Genomic DNA, 23,516 nt, shown 5'->3' on the forward strand with positions numbered 1-23,516 from the left:
AGAAATTAGAGGAATCTAATAAAAAAGTTAAAGAGACACAAGAACTGTTAGCTCAGAAAATAGATATAATGGAAAATTATAACAGAAGAAATAACATAAAGATAGTGGGCCTTAAGGAAGATGAAGAAGGCAAGAATATGAGAGAGTTTATAAAAGATTGGATCCCTAGGATCCTAGGATGTCCAGAACTACAGCAAGAAATGGAAATAGAAAGGGCACAGAGCATTGGCCTTTAAACCACAATCACAACAAAAGCCAAGATCTGTTTTAGTAAAATTCCTAAGATATACTACAAGAGAAAAGGTACTGGAGAAGACAATGGAAAAAGTAAGAGAGGGCAACAGGCCACTGGAGTACAAAGGGCAAAAAATCTTCATTTATCCAGATATAAGTTTTGAACTCCTGAAGGAGAGAAAGGAGTTCAATACAGCAAAGGCGATTTTATGGAAGAAAGGGTATAAATTTATACTAAAGCATCCAGCGGTATTGAAAATATTTATTCCAGGACAACAAAACAGACTATTCTCGGATCCAGAGGAAGCATGAAAATTTGCAGAACAATTACAAAATAGACTGAGAGATGAAGACGTGTAACGAGAGTACAAAAGACTGCAAACTAAAAAGACATAAGTTTTGAGCTCCTGAAGAGGAAAGAGTTCAAAACATCGAAAATGATCTTATGGAAAAAAAAACTATTCTCGGATCCAGAGGAAGCAAGGAAATTTGCAGAACTACAAAATAAACAGAGAGATGAAGACATGTAATAAGAGTAAAAATGACCACGATTTATATGTATGTGGGTAAAGAGGTATATGTGTGTATATGTATAATGTGCATACATGAATGTATCCGTATTTAGAGGGAAATATAGATAGTATAGACAAGAATTAATAAGGGAAGGAAAAGGAATAGAGGGAATAAGGAGGGAATTAAAAGAGTGACCTTTGTCACATATGAAAAGCGAAATCTTTTCTGGGGGGGCTGGGTGGGGGGGTATTACGGTCACTGCAAAATCAGCTGACGCTTGCGAGTGAATTCGCAAATCCAAATGTCGTCCGACAAGGGATAAAGGACAACTCAGGAGGGGAAGGGGGGATTGGGGCTAAAGAAGTATTAAATAGGAGAATAAGGAAAATGTTTGATGTTTTAGGAATGTTGTCTTATAAAGGATTCAAAACAAAAAAACAGAAATGGATAAGAAGGAAAAGTAATGATGGAGAAACGGAAAGGGAAAATAAACAAAGTATAAAATGGCTACGTTGAACTATATGACTTTAAATATTAATGGAATACATAACCAAATTAAAAGGAAGAAACTGCTAAATTTACTGAAAAAAATTGATATAGCATTTGTGCAAGAAACACATTTAACTGAATTGGAACATAAGAAATTAAAGAGAGATTGGGTAGGACACGTAACAGCAGCATCGTATAATTCAAAAGCAAGAGGAGTAGCTATATTAATTAGTAAAAATGTGCCATTTAAAATAGAAGAGGAAATAATAGATCCAGCAGGGAGATATGTAATGATAAAATGTCAGATATATTCGGAGTTTTGGAATCTACTCAATGTATATTCACCTAACGAAGCAGATCAAAAGTTCATGCAAGATATCTTTTTGAAGATAGCAGATACGCAAGGGAACATATTAATAGGAGGGTATTTCAACCTGAATTTGGATTCAAATATGGACAAAACTGGGAAAAAAATTAACAGAAAGAACAAAGTAACCAAATTTATAATTAAATCGATGGAAGAAATGCAACTTTTGGATATATGGAGGAAACAACACCCAAAGGAAAAGGAATATTCATATTACTCGGCTAGACATAAAACATATTCAAGAATAGACCTATTTTTGTTATCAGCACGTATGCAAGATAGAGTAAAAAAAAAACAGAATATAAAGCTAGAATACTATCGGACCATTCACCCTTAATATTGACAATAAAGTTAGAGGACATCCCTCCAAGAATGTATCTTTGGCTTGGCTTCGCGGACGAAGATTTATGGAGGGGGTAAAAGTCCACGTCAGCTGCAGGCTCGTTTGTGGCTGACAAGTCCGATGCGGGACAGGCAGACACGGTTGCAGCGGCTGCAGGGGAAAATTGGTTGGTTGGGGTTGGGTGTTGGGTTTTTCCTCCTTTGCCTTTTGTCAGAGGAGTATAGATGGAGATTAAACCCCATGTTGCTTAAAAGGCAGGATTTTAGAGAATTTATTGAAAAACAAATTAAAATGTATTTTGAAATAAATACGGAATCAGTGGAAGATAAGTTTATACTATGGGATGCAATGAAAGCATTCATTAGAGGGCAAATAATAAGTTATGTAACCAAGATGAAGAAGGACTATAATCAGGAAACAGAGCAGTTGGAAAGGGAAATAGTAAATTTCGAAAAAGAATTAGTAATGAAGGAAGATATTACTAAAAGAAGAGAATTAGCGGATAAAAAAATAAAATATGAAACACTACAAACATATAAGGTGGAGAAAAATATAATGAAGACAAAACAAATATGAACTAGGTGAAAAAACGCACAAAATCCTAGCATGGCAGCTTAAGACAGAACAAGCTAAGAAAATGGTATTGGCATCAAGGAAAAAAGACAAACAAATTACATATAATCCAAAAGAAATTAAGGAAAACTTTAGAGAATTCTATGAACAATTATACCAAACTGAAAACGAAGGGAAAGAAGGGAAAATAGATGAATTTCTAACTAAAATTGAACTACCAAAACTACAAATAGAGGAACAAAATAACTTAACAGAGCCATTTGGAATAGTAGAAATACAAGAGATAATAAAAAAATTACCAAATAATGAGACACCAGGAGAGGATGGATTCCCAATAGAATTCTACAAAACATTTAAAGACTTATTAATTCTGCCCCTCCTGGAAGTAATCAACCAGATTGATGAAACACAAAGCTTACCAGATTCATGTAAAACAGCAATAATTACAGTAATACTAAAGCAAGGGAAAGATCCACTCTCACCAGCGTCATACAGACCAATATCCTTACTTAACACAGATTATAAGATGATAGCTAAACTATTAGCAAACAGATTAGCAGAGCATGTACCGAAAATGGTAAATTTAGACCAAACTGGATTTATCAAAAAAAGACGCACAACAGACAATATTTGTAAATTTATTAACTTAATTCATGCAGTAGAAGGAAATAAAGCACCTACAGTAGCAGTTGCTTTAGACACAGAGAAGGCCTTTGACAGAGTAGAATGGAATTATTTGTTCAAAGTATTGCAAAAATTCAGTTTACCGGAGAAGTATATTAATTGGATTAAAGCATTATATAAGGGACCGTTAGCGAAAGTGATAGTAAATGGACATGTATCAAAGCAATTTAACTTAAGCAGGTTAACACGGCAGGGATGCCCACTATCACCTTTATTGTTTCCGTTAGCTATAGAACCACTAGCAGAACTGATAAGAATAGATAATAATATAAAAGGAATAAAAATAAAAGACAAGGAATTGTTAGGTAAAAACATCATGAGCTGGGAATGTAGAAGGAGTCACCCAGTGCTGGGCCGTAACAAGATGCAGTTGTGACCTTGTACTCTCAAGATAAGAGTGGGGATGACAAATTGATGTGCAGGAAACTAGCAGAGAAGGATAGCAACAGTTTATTCATTGGACAATGTCGTGGTATGATAATTTACTAAGTACGTATCCTAAGGTGTATAAAAAACACCACTTGCTGATAACAGCGGAATGCGCCTTCTCCAACTAACACTGTTAGTTGCAAGTGTTACAATCCGGCAATAAAGAACAAAGAACCTTGATTTCGACTCAGTCTGGTGTTTGACTCACTCATTCATGAACAAAGCAGACCTAACAGAATATAAAATCAGTTTATTTGCGGATGATGTTATAGTGTACTTAACAGAACCAGAACTATCAATAAAAGAATTATATAAGAAATTGAAGGAATATGGAGAAGTGTCGGGTTACAAGATAAACGTAAATAAAAGTGAAGCAATGCCTATGAATAATGCGGATTTCTCAAAATTTAAGAAGGAATCACCATTTAGATGGCAAATGCAAGCAATAAGATACCTAGGTGTACAAATAAACAAAAATCTCGGCCAACTATATAAACTCAACTATTATCCACTAATGAAAAAATTACAGGACGATTTAGAGCATTGGAAAGATTTACCACTAACACTAATAGGAAGGATAAACTGTATTAAAATGAACATTTTTCCAAGGATATTATACTTATTTCAGGCATTGCCAATACAACTGACAGAGAAATTCTTCAAGGAGTTAAAGAAAATAATAAGGAAATTTTTATGGAGAGGGGGGAAACCGAGGATAGCACTAGATAAATTAACAGAATGGTATAAACAAGGAGGCTTACAACTGCCAAACTTTAAAAATTATTATAGAGCCGCACAATTAAGATACCTATCAGATTTTTATCAAACAAGGGAAAAGCCAGATTGGACGAGATTAGAATTAGATAAAATAGGGGAAAAGATACCTGAACACATATTATATAAATGGGATGAAAAGTTGGTACAACATAGAAGTTCTCCAGTATTACATCATCTCCTCAATATTTGGAAGAAGATTCATGTAGAAAGAAATAAAACAAATTATCAATTACCAAAACTAATATTGACGCAAAACAAGTTACTCCCTTTTACAATAGATAACCTCTCCTTTAGAGAATGGGGAAAAAAAAGGGATTAAAAGAATAGAAAATTGTTTTTCAGGAAATAGATTCTTATCCTTTGAACAAATGAAAGATAAGTACAATATAACTCAAGATACAGCGCTGGCATATTACCAATTGAGATCCTACTTGAAGGATAAATTAGGAAGCAGTTTGAGTTTGCCAGAGGCAAATAACTTTGAATATGTGATTACAGATACAATGATAATCAAAAGATTTATAACAAATATGTATATTAAACTGCAAGAAAAGGAGAATGAGGAAAAAAATGGTAAAACTAAACAAAAATGGGAACAAGATTTAAATATAAAGATAAAAAAGGAAACATGGGAGAAGTTATGTTCTGGAACGATGAGAAATACGATAAATACGAGGTTACGTATGATACAATATAACTGTATACACAGGCTATACATTACACCTCAAAAGTTAAATAAATGGTACCCAATAGTATCTGATAGATGTTTTCGATGTAAAAAAAAGAAATGGGTACAACAATTCATGCAATCTGGACATTTGAGAAAGTAGAAAAATTTTGGGAAGATCTAAACCAGATATTAAATAAAATTACAGAAAACAATATACCAAAAAATCCAGAGATCTTCCTTCTAAGTAACATAAAAAACAAAGAATTTGGAATTGATTTGGATGGTGCACAAAAAAGATTTGTTAAGATAGCTCTAGCCGTAGCAAAAAAATGTATTATGTCAACCTGGAAATCGGAAGATAATTTGAAAATACAACAATGGTATATAGAAATGAATAAATGTATTCCATTGGAAAAAATAACATATAGTTTAAGAAATAATATTGAAATATTCGAACAAATATGGGAGCCTTACATTAAATACAATAGCGAAAACCTACCGGGGACAATCATTACCTAAGTTGATGGAAGGAGAAGGAAATGAAAAGAACGGACTCAGTAAAATTTCTGGTGTATTTTTGTTGAGTGACAACATTGTCTGACTGGTTAAATGTATCCTAGATTGTATATCTTAAATGGACGGGAGGGGGGAGGGGGGGGTGGGGAGGGTGGGTTGGGAGGAGGGGGGGGGGAGAAAATGGCACTGTATATGTGTGAAAAGGAAAAAGTGTGTACCATGGTTAATGTGATTTATGGTGTGAAAAATTAAAAAAAATTAAAAAAAAAATATTGAATGAAGTAACCCTTGGATCACATGTGAACACCAGATTTAATCTTCTGTCAGCCACAATTGTTTTGCCTAAGGATTTCATTCTCCTTAATCATTCACACTTATAACTAAAGTATTGATGAAAGTATAAATTGGATGACTGTGCAAATTCCAAACATTATGCATTCATTTCTGAAGTATAAATTTAAGGTTGCACAGTTATTCAAACTATATTTTCTCCCATTTCCCTTTGCACCCAAAAAAGTAGGAAAGTATTTCTCTTGTACTCTATAAGTGACTGCTAAAAATCCATCAAGTTGGGGAAGGACATGGGCACAGTTTAACTGTGATAGTCTTGAACTGGGTTTATGCAAATCCATATTAGATTATCCTGTAATATAACACTTTTCTCTCCTACATTTTCTTTATAAGTTAATATTTCAGCCGAGTTTAACAATCTGTTTAATTAATTGACTTTAAGATCTCTTATTGGATGAGGCAATATATCATTTACATCAAACATAATGGAGAAAGAAGGAAATTCTGTTTCACTATCATTTTTCATCATGACTAGATAATTTTCATACACATGATTGCCTCAGCAGTTGGTTATAGTCTGTAACTGAAGCTCATTTATAATGCTAAACAGCTCAATGTTCGAATTCAAGCAATATTTCCTTGTTGCTGAATAGAGTATGTCTGGAATCATACCAAACTGGGGGGAAAAAAATTGTACTTTCCTTTGGGGAATAAATATTTTGAACTATTTTGATTACTAGTGAAGGATGCTTGCACTTGAGTTCATTATGTGGCCTTTTTTTAATTGCCCCAAAATAAAAATGGCTTGTAGTAATAAAAGCTTAAATTATGAATTTAAGACTTCATAGATCTTTGTCTTGTCAGCAAGTTTTAAAATGGATTCTATTATTAAAATGTGAAGAACCAGACAGGAAAAAAAATCCCTCTTCCATGTGCAGTTATGTTTTGAAAGCATTTGGAAAAGTCCCTGATACGTTTTTGGTGTCTGCTTAATGAGGGTCTTATAGTTCCACAGCTGTTTCCTAGCATTTTTTTTTCCCAGAAGGTCAAGAATATCTGATCAAGGAGCTTGCTGCTTCTCTGTTCACCTCATTCCTCTGGATTACACATGTTAAATATAAAATATGATTGCTTTCCAATGTCTCCCATTTAGTTAGGTTGTGATGAATGCCATGAAAGAATATCGGGTGAATGGCCTGCCTGATTAAGTAGCAAGTTGTGTCAGGAGATTCTTTTGAAATTGGAAATGTGATTGAAATTAAAATTAATGTATACAATTTAGAATAATGCTGGATATTGTTTTGTTTTACATTGAATAGGTAGCATTTTAATTTTGCATTATAATAGGAAATTATATTTCTTAAATGTATTAGCAGTTGCTCTATTGGGATAACTATACTAGAATGAAACTAGGCAGACCGGTTTAATTAAAAATTATTCAATGCCATCATCAGTGGCATGGATTTTAAATGCCATTTTACCCAGAATTATTGTTTTTCCTGCCAAATTTGATACTAACTGACTCATTGAACTGAACAACAGTAAACTGCTGGAGGAAAAAAGGCTGGTTCAATTACTTGTTATGGTAGTGAATTTGAGGACACGTATACAATTGCCACTGTGAAAAGATCAAATCAAATAGAGTTTCACACTGGATAAGTAAAAGATTTCAAAATAAAATAGCTGATGGTGTGTGGAGAAATTGTTTCCCTTGTCAGGAGTTCCAGTCTAACCATGGAAGGTATTTGACTTTGAGAGGATACAACCTTAAACATAGGGATAAACTTGACCTGTTTTATTAAAGTGGTTGCAAAAGCTCAGTTTTACCCTACCCATTGTTCTTAATAAAAGCTCAAATGGTCAAAAGATTACAAATCGCAGAGGTGATTTAATATTAAATTGATCCAAATTACCAACACGTATTTTTGTTAAATTATTATTTTTTTAACCATTAGGAGGCTAGAAATGAAACTATTTCACCAAAGGAGGAATAGATACATTTTTTAAAAAGTTATTTGAACAATTGATAGGAATACTTGCATAGAAATTTGAAGACTGCCTTTTTAATTTCAAAATTTTGTGATCTAAATTGGGTATTTCCTTGAGTGAAATCTGGTAAAACAATTTCAGTGTTTGACAAACACCAGGAAAGGGATTTTTTCCCCCTGCAACGTTCTTTTTGGAGCACTGCAGGGGTGATGAGACTATGTTGTTATGAGGAGTGATGATCACTGGTCATTCACAATACAACGGCTGTGCCAGACCAGGACTGCACCAAAGTAAATCCTTTTTTCCCCACTATCATCTGCCCACTGATTACTGACCCCACCCACCGGCCCACAACTTGCCTCCATCCCCAATTTTACCTGGCTTTGATATATTTTTGGCCAAGCTAAGTGTGAGCAAAATTTCCTAACACAAGGTTCAAACAGACTCCTCTTTCCCCTCATGACCCCATCCACCTGGCCTCTGTCCTTCTGAAGCTGTCACCTAACGCTCTCTCCTGGACCCCATATTTTTCCTCTATTTTTGATAAGTGTCTCATGATTGACTTGAGCCACATTTCACAATGTTTTAGAAGAAAATGCTGAAACTTTATATAAGCTATTATTTTGCTTAACTTTTTTTTTTATCCCCCAATTTATGATGTTCTTTTCACTTTAATTTCTGGTTATGCATTTTGTGTTGTGTATATTACTGCTCAAAATGTTTGTAATGCAATTTTATTTCTAGAGAGGTTTATCATTTTTGTTAACCTTTTTATTTCATTCACATGCAGTTAGCTGCACAAGAGGAACAGTTAAGAATAGAAGAAGAAGCATTTTATGCTGCACAACGTGAAACAGCCAGGGCAGCAAAGCAGAAAAAGCTATTGGAGGTGAGGGCATCAAGCCCCTGTTTGGTTTCTCAGATGAAAAATCCTTTACCCATATCTTGTTAACAGCCCTATTTAATATGTTTGCACTTTGCAATCAGGTTTTGTAATGGCCAAAGGCCTCATCTTGTTCAGATTGCACCAGACAGATACTGGCTGTGCTAATTTCCAATTATCATTTACAACTGCAAAGTTAGAAACATTCTTTAGAGCAGGTCATCATGGTGCATTGAGTTCAACGGATGTGGTAATCTAAAAGGCAGCAAAACTTTGGTTTCCATATGTCTGCAACATAATGAATGAAAGGATTAATTTGAAGTTATCAGTTTAACAATTTTGAGTTATTCCCATTTTTTGTTTTGTATTTAACAATGACCTTTCAGGTTTTACTTAACAATAACAAAATTTTCACTGACATTTCACCAGAACAGACCAATGTTTAAAGAAAACAGCCATAGAACTGTGTTATAGAACTGATTCGGATATAATGGTGTAATTATGCTGCCAGCTCCAAATATTATTTGATGTTTTATTGCAGGTGCCTATTTCAGTCACTTGGAGTTCTGCCATCCTAACTACAATTCTTATTTAATAATTCTAACTGCTGTAATCCATAATGTCTGATTCTATGGTTTTATGATCAGAACACAGTGTAAAGTTTACACTATTACAGTACCAGCGACCAGAGTTTGAATCCGATAATGTTTGTTCATTCTGCCCACGTCGACGTGGGTTTCCTCCCATGTTCCAAAGACGTGTGGGTTTGTAGGTTAATAGGTCAAATGTGTGTATTTGGGTGGCAAGGGCTTATGGGCCAGAAAGGCCTGTTGCCATGATTAATCAAAAATAATGTAGCCAACTTTCTGCTATATCTTTGAATTTTGATTCTTTGATTAAATTACAATTTAAAGTCAAGCATGTCGCTGTTCATCGGTATAGTTTCAATGTGTTCTTCAAACACTGATGATTGGTGGAATGTCAGTGAATTTTTTTGTCATCGTCTGTCACTGAATTATAGAGAAATATGACACAAAATTAAACAATCGTGAACAGTGCAACACCTTGGAGACTTGAGCAATGAGGCCTAGAAATTCAATCACTTAGCTTGTGTTTCTTGAGTGTATGGACCTGAATTTAAGGTCTAAAATGTAGTGCTTCTCACTAGAATCAACAATAAATACAACTCCATCTGCAGCAGTAAAAGGGGCCCACCATTTGAAGACAAGTTTGTTTGGTAATTAGCCTGGGCAAAATTTATTACTATCATCAGTGTAATTGTGGAGCTTGATTGCTTTGGGAGATTTTTGAGCTTTCAGAAGGTTTTAAAAAAAACCTTTTGGTGTACTTCAATTTATTGTTCTACCAGGTCTCCAGCAAGAGGAGATCCTACTTTGCCATGGAAATCGTACAAGAAGCAAAGGGCCTGGCAGTTTTATTCTCCACGAGCCTTGGGAAGCTTTTCCCTGGCCCCTATCTACCATCCATGCAGCATGATGGCCAGAGGCTGCAATTTTCAAAGGCATTGGTGATGAGATCCACCATATGTGGGGTGAACTTCTCTGCCTGAACAGATTTGCATATGAATCTCCAAAGCTAAAGAATCTTTACCTTATTCAGTAGAAAATTAGCCTGATCATTATTATCCTTTTGACCCAATCTGAACATTCTTAGCTATCCATCGTACACCCAGGTCCCCACACCCTGCATCAAATAAACAACAACAGTTGACCAATGGTTCCTCCTTGTCACAAGGGAAAATCTTTGCCCTGGACCCACAAGAAAGTCCACGGTATCATTTCCTTGCATTACCAAAAATCTGCAAAGGGAACCCAAGTTGCATGCCATCCATGCTTGGATGTACATTTTCCCATTGTTCAAGTTGTCCTCCAATGCTGTTGGAGTTCTCTCAGCCCAAGCTGATCAGCTCATTGCAGATTATGGGTGCACAATAAATGGTGTTTTTTGGATCAGTGTGTTGTTTTTTTTATCCCTGTGGTTTTACCTATAGTTTTCAGTACATCCCCAATATTTGCAACCAGGATGCTGGATAGTCAAACCCGAGTTAACAGTAAAATAGTTCACCTTGTCTTAGATGGTGTTATGCAGCATTTGTGTAACGGGCTCAGATTAATGTATAGACGTTCATTAACCCCCAATCTATATCTTCTACATAGTAGAAAGCCTACAGGGTGTGAAGTGAACCACTCCTACAGGATGCTCAGCATCTGACCTGGCCTGCAACAGAAGTGCCAGACAATGTTTCCTGTCACTTAGCTGTAAAACAATATTCAGGTAAGGGCTGTTGCGTTTACTGAAGAGTTGCAAGTGGATCGGAACATTGTGCAAATATCCCCACTTCTGCCAGAGAGCAGCTGAAGGACACCACCCTGAGGAATTCTTCCTGTGATGTCCAGGAGCAGGGTTGATTGATCTCTGACAACCACAGACTTCCTTTTTTATATGATGCCACGCAGTCAAATGCCACAGTCAAAGGCAGTCATTCTTACCTTAACTCTGGAACTCATTTGTTTCGTTCATTTTTGATACTGTGTTCGTGTTGAAGTCTGGAGCCCAGCATTGCTGGTAAAATCAAAACTGGGTTTTGGAGAGCAGGTTAATGGTGAAGAACTGGCCCTTGATAACATTGTCGGTAACTCTTTGAGTACGCTGTTTGGGCAGTAATTAACCAAACTAGATTGTCCAGTTTTTTGTTGTATATGGGGTATAACTAGGCAATTCTCAACATGTATGATTAGATGAGAGTGTTGTAACTGTACTGGGATAGTTTGATTGTGGAAGCATGGCTGTTCAGGAGCATAGGTCTTCAGTACTGCATCGGAGAAGTTGTCTGGAGTTCCATAGCTTGTTGCATCAAGTCCACTTTGCTGTTTCTTGATACCATGTAGAGTGAATACAATTGGCAGAATATAGCTTTCTGTGATGGTGCAGTTCTCAAGATGAAGTAAGGAGTGGATGATCCATCCACCGATTGGGCTTAACATGGATGCATGTATAACATCTTTAAGCACTGGTGCATGAATCTAAGGTCATTGAGAAGGGGGATGTTTAATTATTAATTGGCAGCAAATATTATAACTTCCACTTTCAGGTAACAACATGAATGAGGACTAGTCAGTTTCAGTGGTGGGCAGAACTAAAGTGTCTTACAGTTGATGAACATTTGCAAAGCTATTGCCATCTCTTCTATGTACAGAATTATGCAACATGTGCAGGTGAAAATCTAGCGTGAATAGCATCTGGCAAAAATTGCTGCAGGTCCTGTATGCAACGACACAGAAGCAAAAGATTTTTGTGAGTGAAATTCTAGGCCTCAGACCACATCACTTAAGAAAATATATCAGAAGCTTAATAACCTACAAAAAATGTGTTTAAGAGAGATGAAAACAAAAGTCATGAGAAACTGCTTTCAACCAATTAAACCTAGCCTTGTCCAGTTCTCTTGCTTTTCTACCTGGAGTCAGCGGAATCTTCAAATGCTCCACTTCCCAATTCTGCTCCATTACTTCTGTAGTACTCCTAAAGATCTAATAGGCACTTTCTCCTTTGTGTCAGGGAATAGCAGCACACACAATCAGAAAACAAGATCTGTGGTGAGTTGCTCAATGACAACACCAACCTCATACTTTATTTTTGTTTTTGTTGTCAAAATGCCTGTCTGACATCCAGTTCTAGAAATGCCACAGGTTTCTCCATTAATATAATGAACTGATTAAAGCATAGTGTCTATGAGTTACAATGCAAACCCTCACCTTCATCCCCTTGGAGACTTTTTTAATCTAAACCAGACTTATTGAGCTGAGCTATATTTGTTGTCATTAGTAGCCACCTCTCTCTTCGAACTCAGCTCGTATCTTCATCCATGGTTCTGTTACCTCCAGATAATTCCCTGACCACCATAAATGACACATTTTATGCTATCTATATCTAACCGTCATTGTCTTGCTCAGCTTTAACCTGCTGTCTTGTTCAAATTTGTAATCCTGAAAATCATTATTCACAGTAAATTAAATAGGTACTGCATACTGAAACATAAAAGTAGAATTTGAGCTATTTCGTGAGTGAAGAATACTTGTATAATTTTCTTCTGAGATGTGGGCACTCTGTCACACCACAGCCTTAATTTTTGTGTTCTAATCCCACCTTGGCATTGTTTCTCCATGTGAATTCCTCCAACCCTACGATCAGCCATGAATTGTGTGTTCCTTTAACTCTGGCCTTTTATGTACCTCCCACTCCTTTCACCATTTCATTAACCCTGTGGCCCTGAAGCTCCAGAATTCTCCCCCTAAGCTGTGTGTTTGTGTTCTCTCTCGCACTCGCTCTTGGTCGCGCTCTCCCCTCCTCCTCCCCCCCCCACCTTTAAATTAACTTTTCAACACCACCTCCCACTATATTTAGCTGTGTTGGGGCTTCTGGTTGCAAAATTCAATACCTACAAAAATCATTTAATTTTTTTTGATGTTTCTTTGTTAACTGCATATGACTCTGTCCACTTCCCTGTGTATTTGGTCATTGCTTTGACTTGGTGGGAAATATTTGATGGAACTACAAACTCCTAAAATAATCAGGAAACATTAATATGCAAAAGAGAAAGGCAGACTAGATTAAATTTAGACTAACTGAATAATTGGTATGTTAATTTTAAGATAAAATATTTAAAAAGATCTTGTTTTCAAGGTTTTTAGATATTCTTTACTTCCTTGCCATGACCTTTACAGCCATCCACTATTGAATTTATTCTCATTGACTGTAATTTGCAGAATCACAATTTGCTTCTCGCGCTCTTCTGGGTTCTGGTCTGCAACTTAATGTGTAATATTTTGCATGCAAAGATGATGCACTAATCAATCTCTATGATTTATAGCAACAAAGGCTACAAAAGATGAAGCAGAAGGCTAAGTCTGCTGTGACCCCTGACCAACAAAAAGGGTGAGACTTCATATTAAAGCTTTTCTGTTGTCACTCAGTTGCTTGCATGTATGTTCTTCCATTGTTTAGGAGCTGGGGAAATGAGTAATTAAATTGTTTGAAAAATTATGTAGGCCAACTCAAAATAAAAACTCAATGTTGGAGAAACTCAGTGAACTTTTTATAGCAAAGATAAAGATTCACAGCCAACATTTCAGGTTGAACCCTTCCTATCATTTAATCTTTGTGATATGAAGGACACTGACCCGCTGACTTTCACCAGCAATGTGATTTTATTTCAATGATGACTGCAGACTTTTGTATTGTACTCATATAGGCTATGTTGCCCAGTCTTGGCCAGCGGTAGTTGCAGTTTCACAATTTGCTTCAGCACTTGCATTAAAAAGGGAAGCAGGGAAGTCAGCAGACACTCATTAGTCGAAAGTGTTGGCGAACCACAGCAAGTCATGCAGCGTTCCTTGTGGAGCAAAGATATCAATCCAACCTTTTGGGCCTGAGCCCTTCAAGGTATAAGCAAAAACCATGTGGATAAAGTGGTGGGGGGGGGGGGGGGTGGGGGGGAGGGACAAGGGAGGAGTATAGGCCTTGGGCTAGAAGACACAGGTGATAGGGGTAAAAGGGAAAAAAAAAGCTGGGTTGATGAGGAGAGGAGACAGCTCTCTGAATGGGAAGGGGTTTAGGCCCTTGGGCTGGAAGTCACGGGTGATGGTGGTAGAAGGGGAAAAAAAAGCTGGGTTGGTGAGGAGAGGAGACAGCTCTCTAAATGGGAAGGGGTTTAGGCCCTTGGGCTAGAAGACACGGGTCATAGGGGTAGAAGGGGAAAAAAAGGCTGGGTTGATGAGGAGAAGAGACAGCTCTCTGAATGGGAAGGGGTTTAGCCCCTTGGGCTAGAAGACACGGGTCATAGGGGTAGAAGGGGGGAAAAAAAGGCTGGGTTGATGAGAAGAGACAGCTCTCTGAATGGGAAGGGATTTAGGCCCTTGGGCTGGAAGACACGGGTGATAGGGTTAGAAGGGGAAAAAAAAGCTGGGTTGATGAGGAGAGGAGACAGCACTCTGAATGGGAAGGGGTTGAGAGCTGGAGGAAAGAAGAGAGAGAGAGAGAGAAAAGCAGGGCAAGGTCCTAATGGAAACTGGAGAAGATGTTAATGCCATCTGATTAGAGTGCACAGACAGAATATTAGGTGCTTTTCCTTAGTTTGGCAGTGCACGAGGCCATAGACAGACACATCGGTGTGGGAGTGGGGTGTGGAATTAAAATGGTTGGCCACAAGGAGGTCCACGGTATTGCAGCAGACAAGGCAAAGGTGCTCAATGACATTATCTCCCAGTCTGCATCCAGTCTCTCTGATATAGAAGAGACCACAATGGAAGCATCGGATGTAGTAGACAACTTCTGCAGATTCACAAGTGAAGTGTTGCTTCACAGGGGTAGGTACCAAGGGGGCAATTAGTGGAAGGGATGAATGCATGGGGGAGTCACTGAGGCAAATCTCCCTGTGGAGAGGGGAGGAGAGGGGAAAATGTGTCTGGTCGTGGGATCACATTGCAGCTGGCAGAATTTGCGGAGGATAGTATGTTGAATGTGGAGGCTGGTAAATGAGAACAAGAGAAATCCTGTCCTTGCGTCGAAGACAGTGGTTCTCAACCTTCCCACTCCACTCATATACTACCTTAAGTTATTCCTTACTAACCACAGCACCTATGGCATAGAATGTCATGGGTGTTCTGTGGTTAGTTGGGGATGACTTAAGGTGATATATGTGGGAACAAAAAGGTTGAGAACCACTGGTTTAAGACCATAAAATATAAGCAAATGTGGGCCATCCAGCCCATTGAGTCTGCTCTGGCATGTCTCAAAATAGGAATATTTAATGAAATGCCAATGTGGCATTGAGTTAAGCCCCAGGTTTATTCATCACCAGCTATTTCAAACCTACTTCTTTGCTTCGCTGGTTTCCAATAACAAATGAGGAGTTGGTAAATATCTTTGGCTTCTCCTTTACCCATCTTGGTCACTGGATCCTGAATTTTCCAACATCTTCTGAGTAGCGATTAAACTCCATCCAATTTCTCTCCCTTTGAGAACCTAAACTGAGTTCATCCATGAGTCTGCTGAACAAGCTCCATTTTCAAACAATGGTGATCTGCTCTCCTTCCTTCAGATGCCTTTTTAGGGATCGAAAGAAAGTAAGGAAGCCCTTCAAAGAAAAAGTTGATCAATGTTAACTGAATATCTTTGCCCAGGTTTCTTTGATGTAAAATGATGTCAGGATATTTACATATTTTGATAACCATTTTAATATTTTCCCATGCCACTTCCAAAAGAAAAGAATAATTCTTAGATAATTATTAACTCTCTTACTACAAGAGGAAGTGATCTTCCATTCATTGTATATTGGGACCAAGGTCAGCAAAGGGCTGATTTAATTGTTCTTCATCCTCCATTTGAAACTACGTAATTCAAAGCGTCGTTGAAGTTGGGTCTGACTGGAGCTCATTAGAAAGTTGAAAAATTAAATATTCATAGAGTTTTAGCCTTGTAGGTATATTAATACATGTATGTTGGGCTTCCAAAAAAAGTTTTGTTATAACAAACAACGGGGATATTTTATATTAAAAAAAGATTAAATTTTTGCTGAAACACTGCACAAAAATTTTATACAGTCATTTTGGTGTAATGCCCCCCCCCCAAGTGACACTAGTGGTCAGACCTTCCAACCTTCCACTCTGGGGACATTCCTTCTGTGGGACCTGCAGCACTTGCATGAGCTTAAAGCAGGAGGGATGATTTCTACTCTGCCACCAGTGCTGCTCTGAGCACACGAGTCCCACAGGAGCATGAGCTTTCAGGGGCTTGCTAGAGAAACATGCCCACTAATCCTGTATCCTGGCACCAGAACAGATTCAAAGAGAAATTAGCCATAGGGAGCTCTTTAATTTGTTGATTTAAAAGCAGTTAGTTATTTTGGTCTGAAGGCTTGTGAATTTTTTTTATATTTAAGTAGTTTTAATTTTCTATTGCTGGATTTTCCTTGTATTCATAAATGTTTAAATTCATTGACTGCTTTAAAAGGCAATGAACCACCTGATTAACTTTCGCCTAACCACACAATACTAGGAGCATTGGCAGTTACTTGCACTGCTCCTTCCTGTGTTCTCCAGTATACTGCATTTGGTCAGGCCACTGTGCTAGGAGCCAGCCTCGCAACAAGAATCTGTCCAACTCCCTGGGGGGGGGAAAAAGTGACCGAAGGTGTTCTCTGAGCAGCAGATGGTTTGCCCCATTATCTTGTTTAAGATGTTAATTTTAATTAACTTGCAGTGCTTATAAATGCTACATCTATTCACCACTCTGCTATTGAAACAGAATGCTACAGAATCCAGCCTTTCCACCCAATCGGTCCATGACATTGCTGTCCAGGGACATGTTTTGTAAATTCCAACACTTTTTTACCACTTAAATTATGAGGAATTTGCCTGATACTTGCAAATGTAGCAGCGAGTGATGTCATGACATCGCAGTGCGATAATATTATTTGGAACATGTGGGGTTTTCAAAAGTTGTGCGTGACTGAGTAAGGATTTTTATTGAACTTCAACTCGACTACGTCTGGTCATTTTCTCATTCTTAATTTCACACTGTGACACAGTTGCTACATTGGTGACCCCGACAGGCCCAAACGGATTTTGAACACAACACGGACAATGCAACAGTTTCACTCAAACTCCCTTTATTTTGGACCACTCAACGCGAAGTTTGGTTCAGGCAGGCTGAGGTGCAGTTCCATATTCAAAAGATAGAAGTGGATGCCACAAAGTACTGTCATGGACTAAGCACCCTTGACCAGAACACGGCCAATTGAGTAGTGGATTTCCTTCGGGACCCACCAGCTCTCGGCAAGTATGAAGCCCTAAAAGCGCTCCTTCTCTGGATTTATGGTCTCTCACGGTGCGAACGAGCTGCAAAACTCCTCCATTTCGATGGCCTGAGGGACCGTGCCCCTTAGGACTTGCCTTCTCTTCAAGCAGTTGTTTTGAGAGCATATGCCAGAAGACATTCGCCTCATGTTGGCTGACGAGGATTTTGATAAACCTCAAACAGCGGCCACCCGTGCAGACATTCTTCTTCTTCTTTGGCTTGGCTTCGCAGACGAAGATTTATGCAGGGGGTAAATGTCCACGTCAGCTGCAGGCTCGATTGTGGCTGACAAGTCCGATGCGGGACAGGCAGACATGGTTGCAGGGGAAAATTGGTAGGTTGGGGTTGGGTGTTGGGTTTTTCCACCTTTGTCTTTTGTCAGTGAGGCGGGCTCTGCGGTCTTCTTCGAAGGAGGTTGCTACCCGCCGAACTGTGAGGCGCCAAGATGCACGGTTTGAAGCGATATAAGCCCACTGGCGGTGGTCAATGTGGCAGGCACCAAGAGATTTCTTTAGGCAGTCCTTGTACCTCTTCTTTGGTGCACCTCTGTCACGGTGGCCAGTGGAGAGCTCGCCATATAACACAATCTTGGGAAGGCGATGGTCCTCCATTCTGGAGACGTGACCCACCCAGCGCAGCTGGATCTTCAGCAGCGTGGACTCGATGCTGTCGGTCTCTGCCATCTCGAGTACTTCGATGTTAGGGATTAAGTCGCTCCAATGAATGATGAGGATGGAGCGGAGACAACGCTGGTGGAAGCGTTCCAGGAGCCGTAGGTGATGCCGGTAGAGGATCCATGATTCGGAGCCGAACAGGAGTGTGGGTATGACAACGGCTCTGTATACGCTTATCTTTGTGAGGTTTTTCAGTTGGTTGTTTTTCCAGACTCTTTTGTGTAGTCTTCCAAAGGCGCTATTTGCCTTGGCGAGTCTGTTGTCTATCTCGTTGTCAATCCTTGCATCCGATGAAATGGTGCAGCCGAGATAGGTAAACTGGTTGACCGTTTTGAGTTTTGTGTGCCCAATGGAGTATTCAATGACATGCCAAATCTCCTCAGACTTGCAAAGTAGAGGCATTGGTATGTCTTCCTTATAGGGCTGGTTCTAAGAGAGGACTTCTAAAATATGGACTCACAGGAATATGAAGGTGCTAATCTCTGTCTCTTCATCCATACACATTAAAACAGCTGTGGATGAGTGTGTCTGCACCAAATTGTTCAGTGTTTTTGCCAACCAGAAGCCCTGGATGAACAATGAAATCCAGGACCTGCTGAGAGCCAGATCACGGGCATTTAAGTCTGGAAATCCAGATCACAGGTTTGGGGCAGGAATACAAATAACTGATACGTAGTTTTTGATTTTACCACCCAACACATCGCAGCGGGCTTTGGACTTGGGGTGAGGGGCCGTACACAGCCTTTAGGGACTCGTAGAAACCCCTGAAGTCGCCAATGTCCGCGCTGAGCTGGGTTCGCTTGGCGAGGCTAGTCCACCACTCATTTTGGATCTCCCGGAGTTTCCGCTGAAGATGGCTGCATGCGCGACGGAAGGCTTGTTTCTTCTCTGGACAGGACGGCTTTGTAAGGTGAGCCTGGTGGGCAGCTCGCTTCTTTGCCAGCAGCTCCTGGATTTCCTGGCTGTTATCGTCGAACCAGTCCTTGTTTTTCCTGGAGGAGAAGCCCAGTACCTCTTCAGTGGATTGCAGTATGGTAGTCTTCAGCTGAACCCAGAGGGTTTCAGGGGACGAGTCCGTGAGGCGGATTGCATCCTCGAGCTTTGCTTTGAGGTTTGCCTGGAAGTTTCCTCTCACTTCGTCTGACTGCAGGTTTCCAACATTGAGCCTCTTTCTGGGGGCTTGACTGTTCCTGGACTTTGGCTTGAAGTGAAGGTTGAGCTTGCAGCGAACCAGCCGGTGGTCAGTGTGGCATTCCGCGCTGGGCATGAACCTGGTGTGGAGCACATCTCGTTTGTCTCTTTCTCGCACCAGGACGTAGTCCAGGAGGTGCCAGTGTTTGGATCGGGGATGCATCCAGGTAGTCTTCAGGCTGTCCCTCTGCTGAAAAAGGGTGTTTGTAATGACAAGCCGCTGTTCTGCGCAGAGCTCCAACAGGAGGCGCCCATTGTCGTTGCACTTGCCGACACCATGCTTGCCCAGGATTCCTGGCCAGGTTTCTGAGTCTTTGCCGACGCGAGCGTTGAAGTCGCCAAGGATGACAACCTTGTCGGCTGTAGGGGTGCGTTGAATGAGGTTGCGCAGGTCAGTGTAGAACTTGTCCTTTTCTGCTGGTTCTGCCTGGAGGGTTGGAGCATAGACACTGATGAGGGTGATGCGATGCTTGTTTTGAAGGGGGAGTCGCATGGACATGATCTGGTCCGAGTGGCCTGTCGGGAGGTTTTCGAGTTTGGAGGCAATGGAGTTCTTGACCATGAAGCCAACACCAGATAGGCATCGTTCATCCAAAGGCTTGCCAGACCAGTAGAGTGTGTAGCCTGCGCCGCGTTTTTGGAGGCTGCCTACATCTGCCAGGCGGATTTCACTGAGAGCGGCTATGTCGATGTCAAGTCTGAGGAGTTCATGTGCAATGAGGGCAGACCGACATTCAGGTCGGTGGCTGTCAGCCTTGTCTAGCATGGTTCTGATGTTCCAGCATGCTAGCTTGAGTTTGTGAGTGTCTTTGGAGGGGGAGGACGTGGAGGGGGGAGGACGTGGAGGGGGGAGGACGTGGAGGGGGGGAGGACGTGGAGGGGGGAGGACGTGGAGGGGGGAGGACGTGGAGGGGGGAGGACGTGGAGGGGGGAGGACGTGGAGGGGGGAGGACGTGGAGGGGGGAGGACGTGGAGGGGGGAGGACGTGGAGGGGGGAGGACGTGGAGGGGGGAGGACGTGGAGGGGGGAGGACGTGGAGGGGGGAGGACGTGGAGGGGGGAGGACGTGGAGGGGGGAGGACGTGGAGGGGGGAGGACGTGGAGGGGGGAGGACGTGGAGGGGGGAGGACGTGGAGGGGGGAGGACGTGGAGGGGGGAGGACGTGGAGGGGGGAGGACGTGGAGGGGGGAGGACGTGGAGGGGGGAGGACGTGGAGGGGGAGGACGTGGAGGGGGAGGACGTGGACCTGTCCTCGGGCCTGCGCAAAGGAGCTTTTAGGTGGAGTGCAGTGCGCGCAGTACTGGCCCCACCCTTTACACCCATGGTTCGTGTGCTGTGGCCAAGCAAGCAGGGACGTGGCAGCGAGGTCCTTGGGTCGTAGGTTTTATATCGGAGTGGCCTTCTATGCAGTTTTCTTACCCGGGCTGGAGGGGCCTGCCTCCCCTCCTAGGTCGGTCCATACTGCCCGGACCAGGGCCGCCGCCGCCTACCCTCTGCCCGGACCAGGGCCGCGGCCGCCGCTACTCTCCCTCTGCCCGGACCGGGACCGCCGCCTTCACCTCTCTGCCCAGACCGGGGCCTCCGCCTGCCTCACTCGACCGAGGCCGGGGCCTCCTCTTGCTCCTGCCTGGACCGGGGCCGCCGCCGCCGCCGCCTACCCTCTGCCCGGACCGGGGCCGGGGCCGCCGCTGCTCTCCCTGTGCCCAGACCGGGGCCGCCGCCTCCACCTCTCTACCTGGACCGGGGCCTCTGCCTGCCTCACTCGACCGAGGCCGGGGCCGCCGTCTCCCCCTTTCTCCTGCCCGGATCGGGGCCGCCGCCACCTACCCTCTGCCCGGACCGGGGCCAGGGCCGCCGCTGCTTTCCCTGTGCCCGGACCGGGGCCGCCACTGCTCTCCCTGTGCCCGGACCGGGGCCGCCGCCTCCATCTCTCTGCCCGGACCGTGGCCTCCGCACACCACATCCTCACTAATGACCTCCTCCGCATGCCCAAGCCTGACAATTTACGGCTTGCAAAACAAGATTTCCACAAAATGGAGGAACTTGAAATCACACGCTGGTCTGATAGCCTGTGGGTTTCCACGCTGCATGCGGTGTCCAAAACCACAGGTGACTTGAGACCTTGTGGAGATTACAGGCATCTCACGGATGCTACCACTGCAGGTCGCTACCCCATGCCCCATACACAGGACTTTACAACTAATCTTCATGGGACCAGGATATTTTCTAAAATTGACCTGGTGCATGGCTACCACCAAATACCTGTAAACCTGGAGGATGTGCCCAAGACCACAATCATAACACTATTTGGCCTCTGAATTTTTGTGAGAATACCTTTTGAGGTCAAAAATGCACAAACATTCCAGGGACTGATGGACACAGTGGAGCATGGCATTCTATGGCGTGCGAAACAGCCTGGTGCAAGGCCCACAGAAATTAGTACCCAGCTTCACAAGTATCAGCTACGAGTGCGCATGTTTTCTCAGATAAGCATGACTCCGTGACAATGGCTACGGCGGCTGGCCATCGTAACAGCCTACTCTAATTCCGGGACAAACTCTCCCAGTGCAAATTTCTAGTTGACACAGGTGTGAAGGTTAATGTCCTTCCTTCTTCAGTTTGACACCTATACCAGGAATGTGGGTCCGGTGCTCACTGTGATGAATAACAGTTTGATTCGTACGTACGGCACATGGTCTATACCCCTGAATCTTGGCAACAGTAAACACATGGAAGTTCATTCTTGCTACTGTGTCCCAGCCATGACTTCCTCAGAGCCCACTTGCTGATGGTGGACTTGAAAGGGTGCTGGTTGGTGAACAACACAACATCCCTGACATTCCGCTTTGGAAAAGCCAAACTACCCATCCTGCATCCGGACGCCATAGACTACTCGAATAACAAATTCACCAAACTTCTTGCAGAGTTTCCGGACATTGTCACTACCTTGTTTCTCCACTGAAACACCCAAACATGGCGTCGCACACCACATCCTCACCAATGACCTCCTCCACATGCCCAAGCCTGACAATATACGGCTTGCAAAACAAAAGTTCCACAAAATGGAGGAACTTGAAATCACACGCTGGTCTGATAGCCTGTGGGTTTCCACGCTGCATGCGGTGTCCAAAACCACAGGTGACTTGAGACCTTGTGGAGATTACAGGCATCTCAAGGATGCTACCACTGCAGGTCGCTACCCCATGCCCCATACACAGGACTTTACAACTAATCATGGGACCAGGATATTTTCTAAAATTAACCTGGTGCATGGCTACCACCAAATAGCTGTAAACCTGGAGGATGTGCCCAAGACCACCATCATAACACTATTTGGCCTCTTTGAATTTTTGTGAGAATACCTTTTGAGGTCAAAAATGCACAAACATTCCAGTGACTGATGGACACAGTGGAGCATGGCATGGACTTTCTTTTCATATGCGACGACATACTCATTACCAACCACTCCCACAAAGAGCACCTCCAAGGTCTGTGTTTACTCTGCCACTGCCTACAGGTGTTCGGGCTAACTGTGAACCCTGCCAAGTGCAAATTTGGGCAGTTTTCTATTGAGTTCTTGGGACATCAGATCATTAGACAGAGATGTAGCTTTTGGGCCACAAGGTACCACTCTCCTGTGCGACGTGTCCACAAGTCAGCCTCACCCTATCGTCCCTGCTGCATGGTGACATAGTATTTTCAATGCCATTCACGGACTGTCCCACCCCTGAATTCGAGTGGTGGTCTGCTTGATAGCTGACGTTTGTATGACATGGACTAAAAGGTCATGTACTGGGCAAAGGGGTGCACGGACTGCCAATCTGCAAAAGTGCAAAGTCACCTGAAGGTGCCACTTCAGCCTTTCCAGCCACTGCAGCCCAGATTTGACCATGTGCATGTTGTCATTGTCAGCCCACTTCCAGTGTCATAAGGGTCTAGGAACTTCTTAACAGTCATCGACAGATTCACTAGGTGGCCGGAGTTGGTTCCTACGTTGGTCTCATTGACGGATTCATGCAC

The 23,516-nt window shown here is 41.8% G+C and overlaps 1 protein-coding gene across 3 annotated transcripts in view; it reads left to right on the plus strand.

Moving 5' to 3' along the window:
- Positions 1–23,516, plus strand: part of ap1ar (adaptor related protein complex 1 associated regulatory protein) — a 102,812-nt gene that overhangs the window by 60,336 nt on the left and 18,960 nt on the right. For all 3 annotated transcript variants that reach the window (XM_069926190.1, XM_069926191.1, XM_069926192.1), the window contains 2 exons: positions 8,666–8,764; positions 13,647–13,711. In XM_069926190.1, the coding sequence (XP_069782291.1) occupies positions 8,666–8,764; positions 13,647–13,711 (164 nt within the window). The remainder of the gene's footprint in view (positions 1–8,665; positions 8,765–13,646; positions 13,712–23,516) is intronic.

The sequence above is a fragment of the Narcine bancroftii genome, chromosome 3, assembly GCF_036971445.1.
Source record: "Narcine bancroftii isolate sNarBan1 chromosome 3, sNarBan1.hap1, whole genome shotgun sequence".
NCBI classification, from domain to species: Eukaryota; Metazoa; Chordata; class Chondrichthyes; order Torpediniformes; family Narcinidae; genus Narcine; species Narcine bancroftii.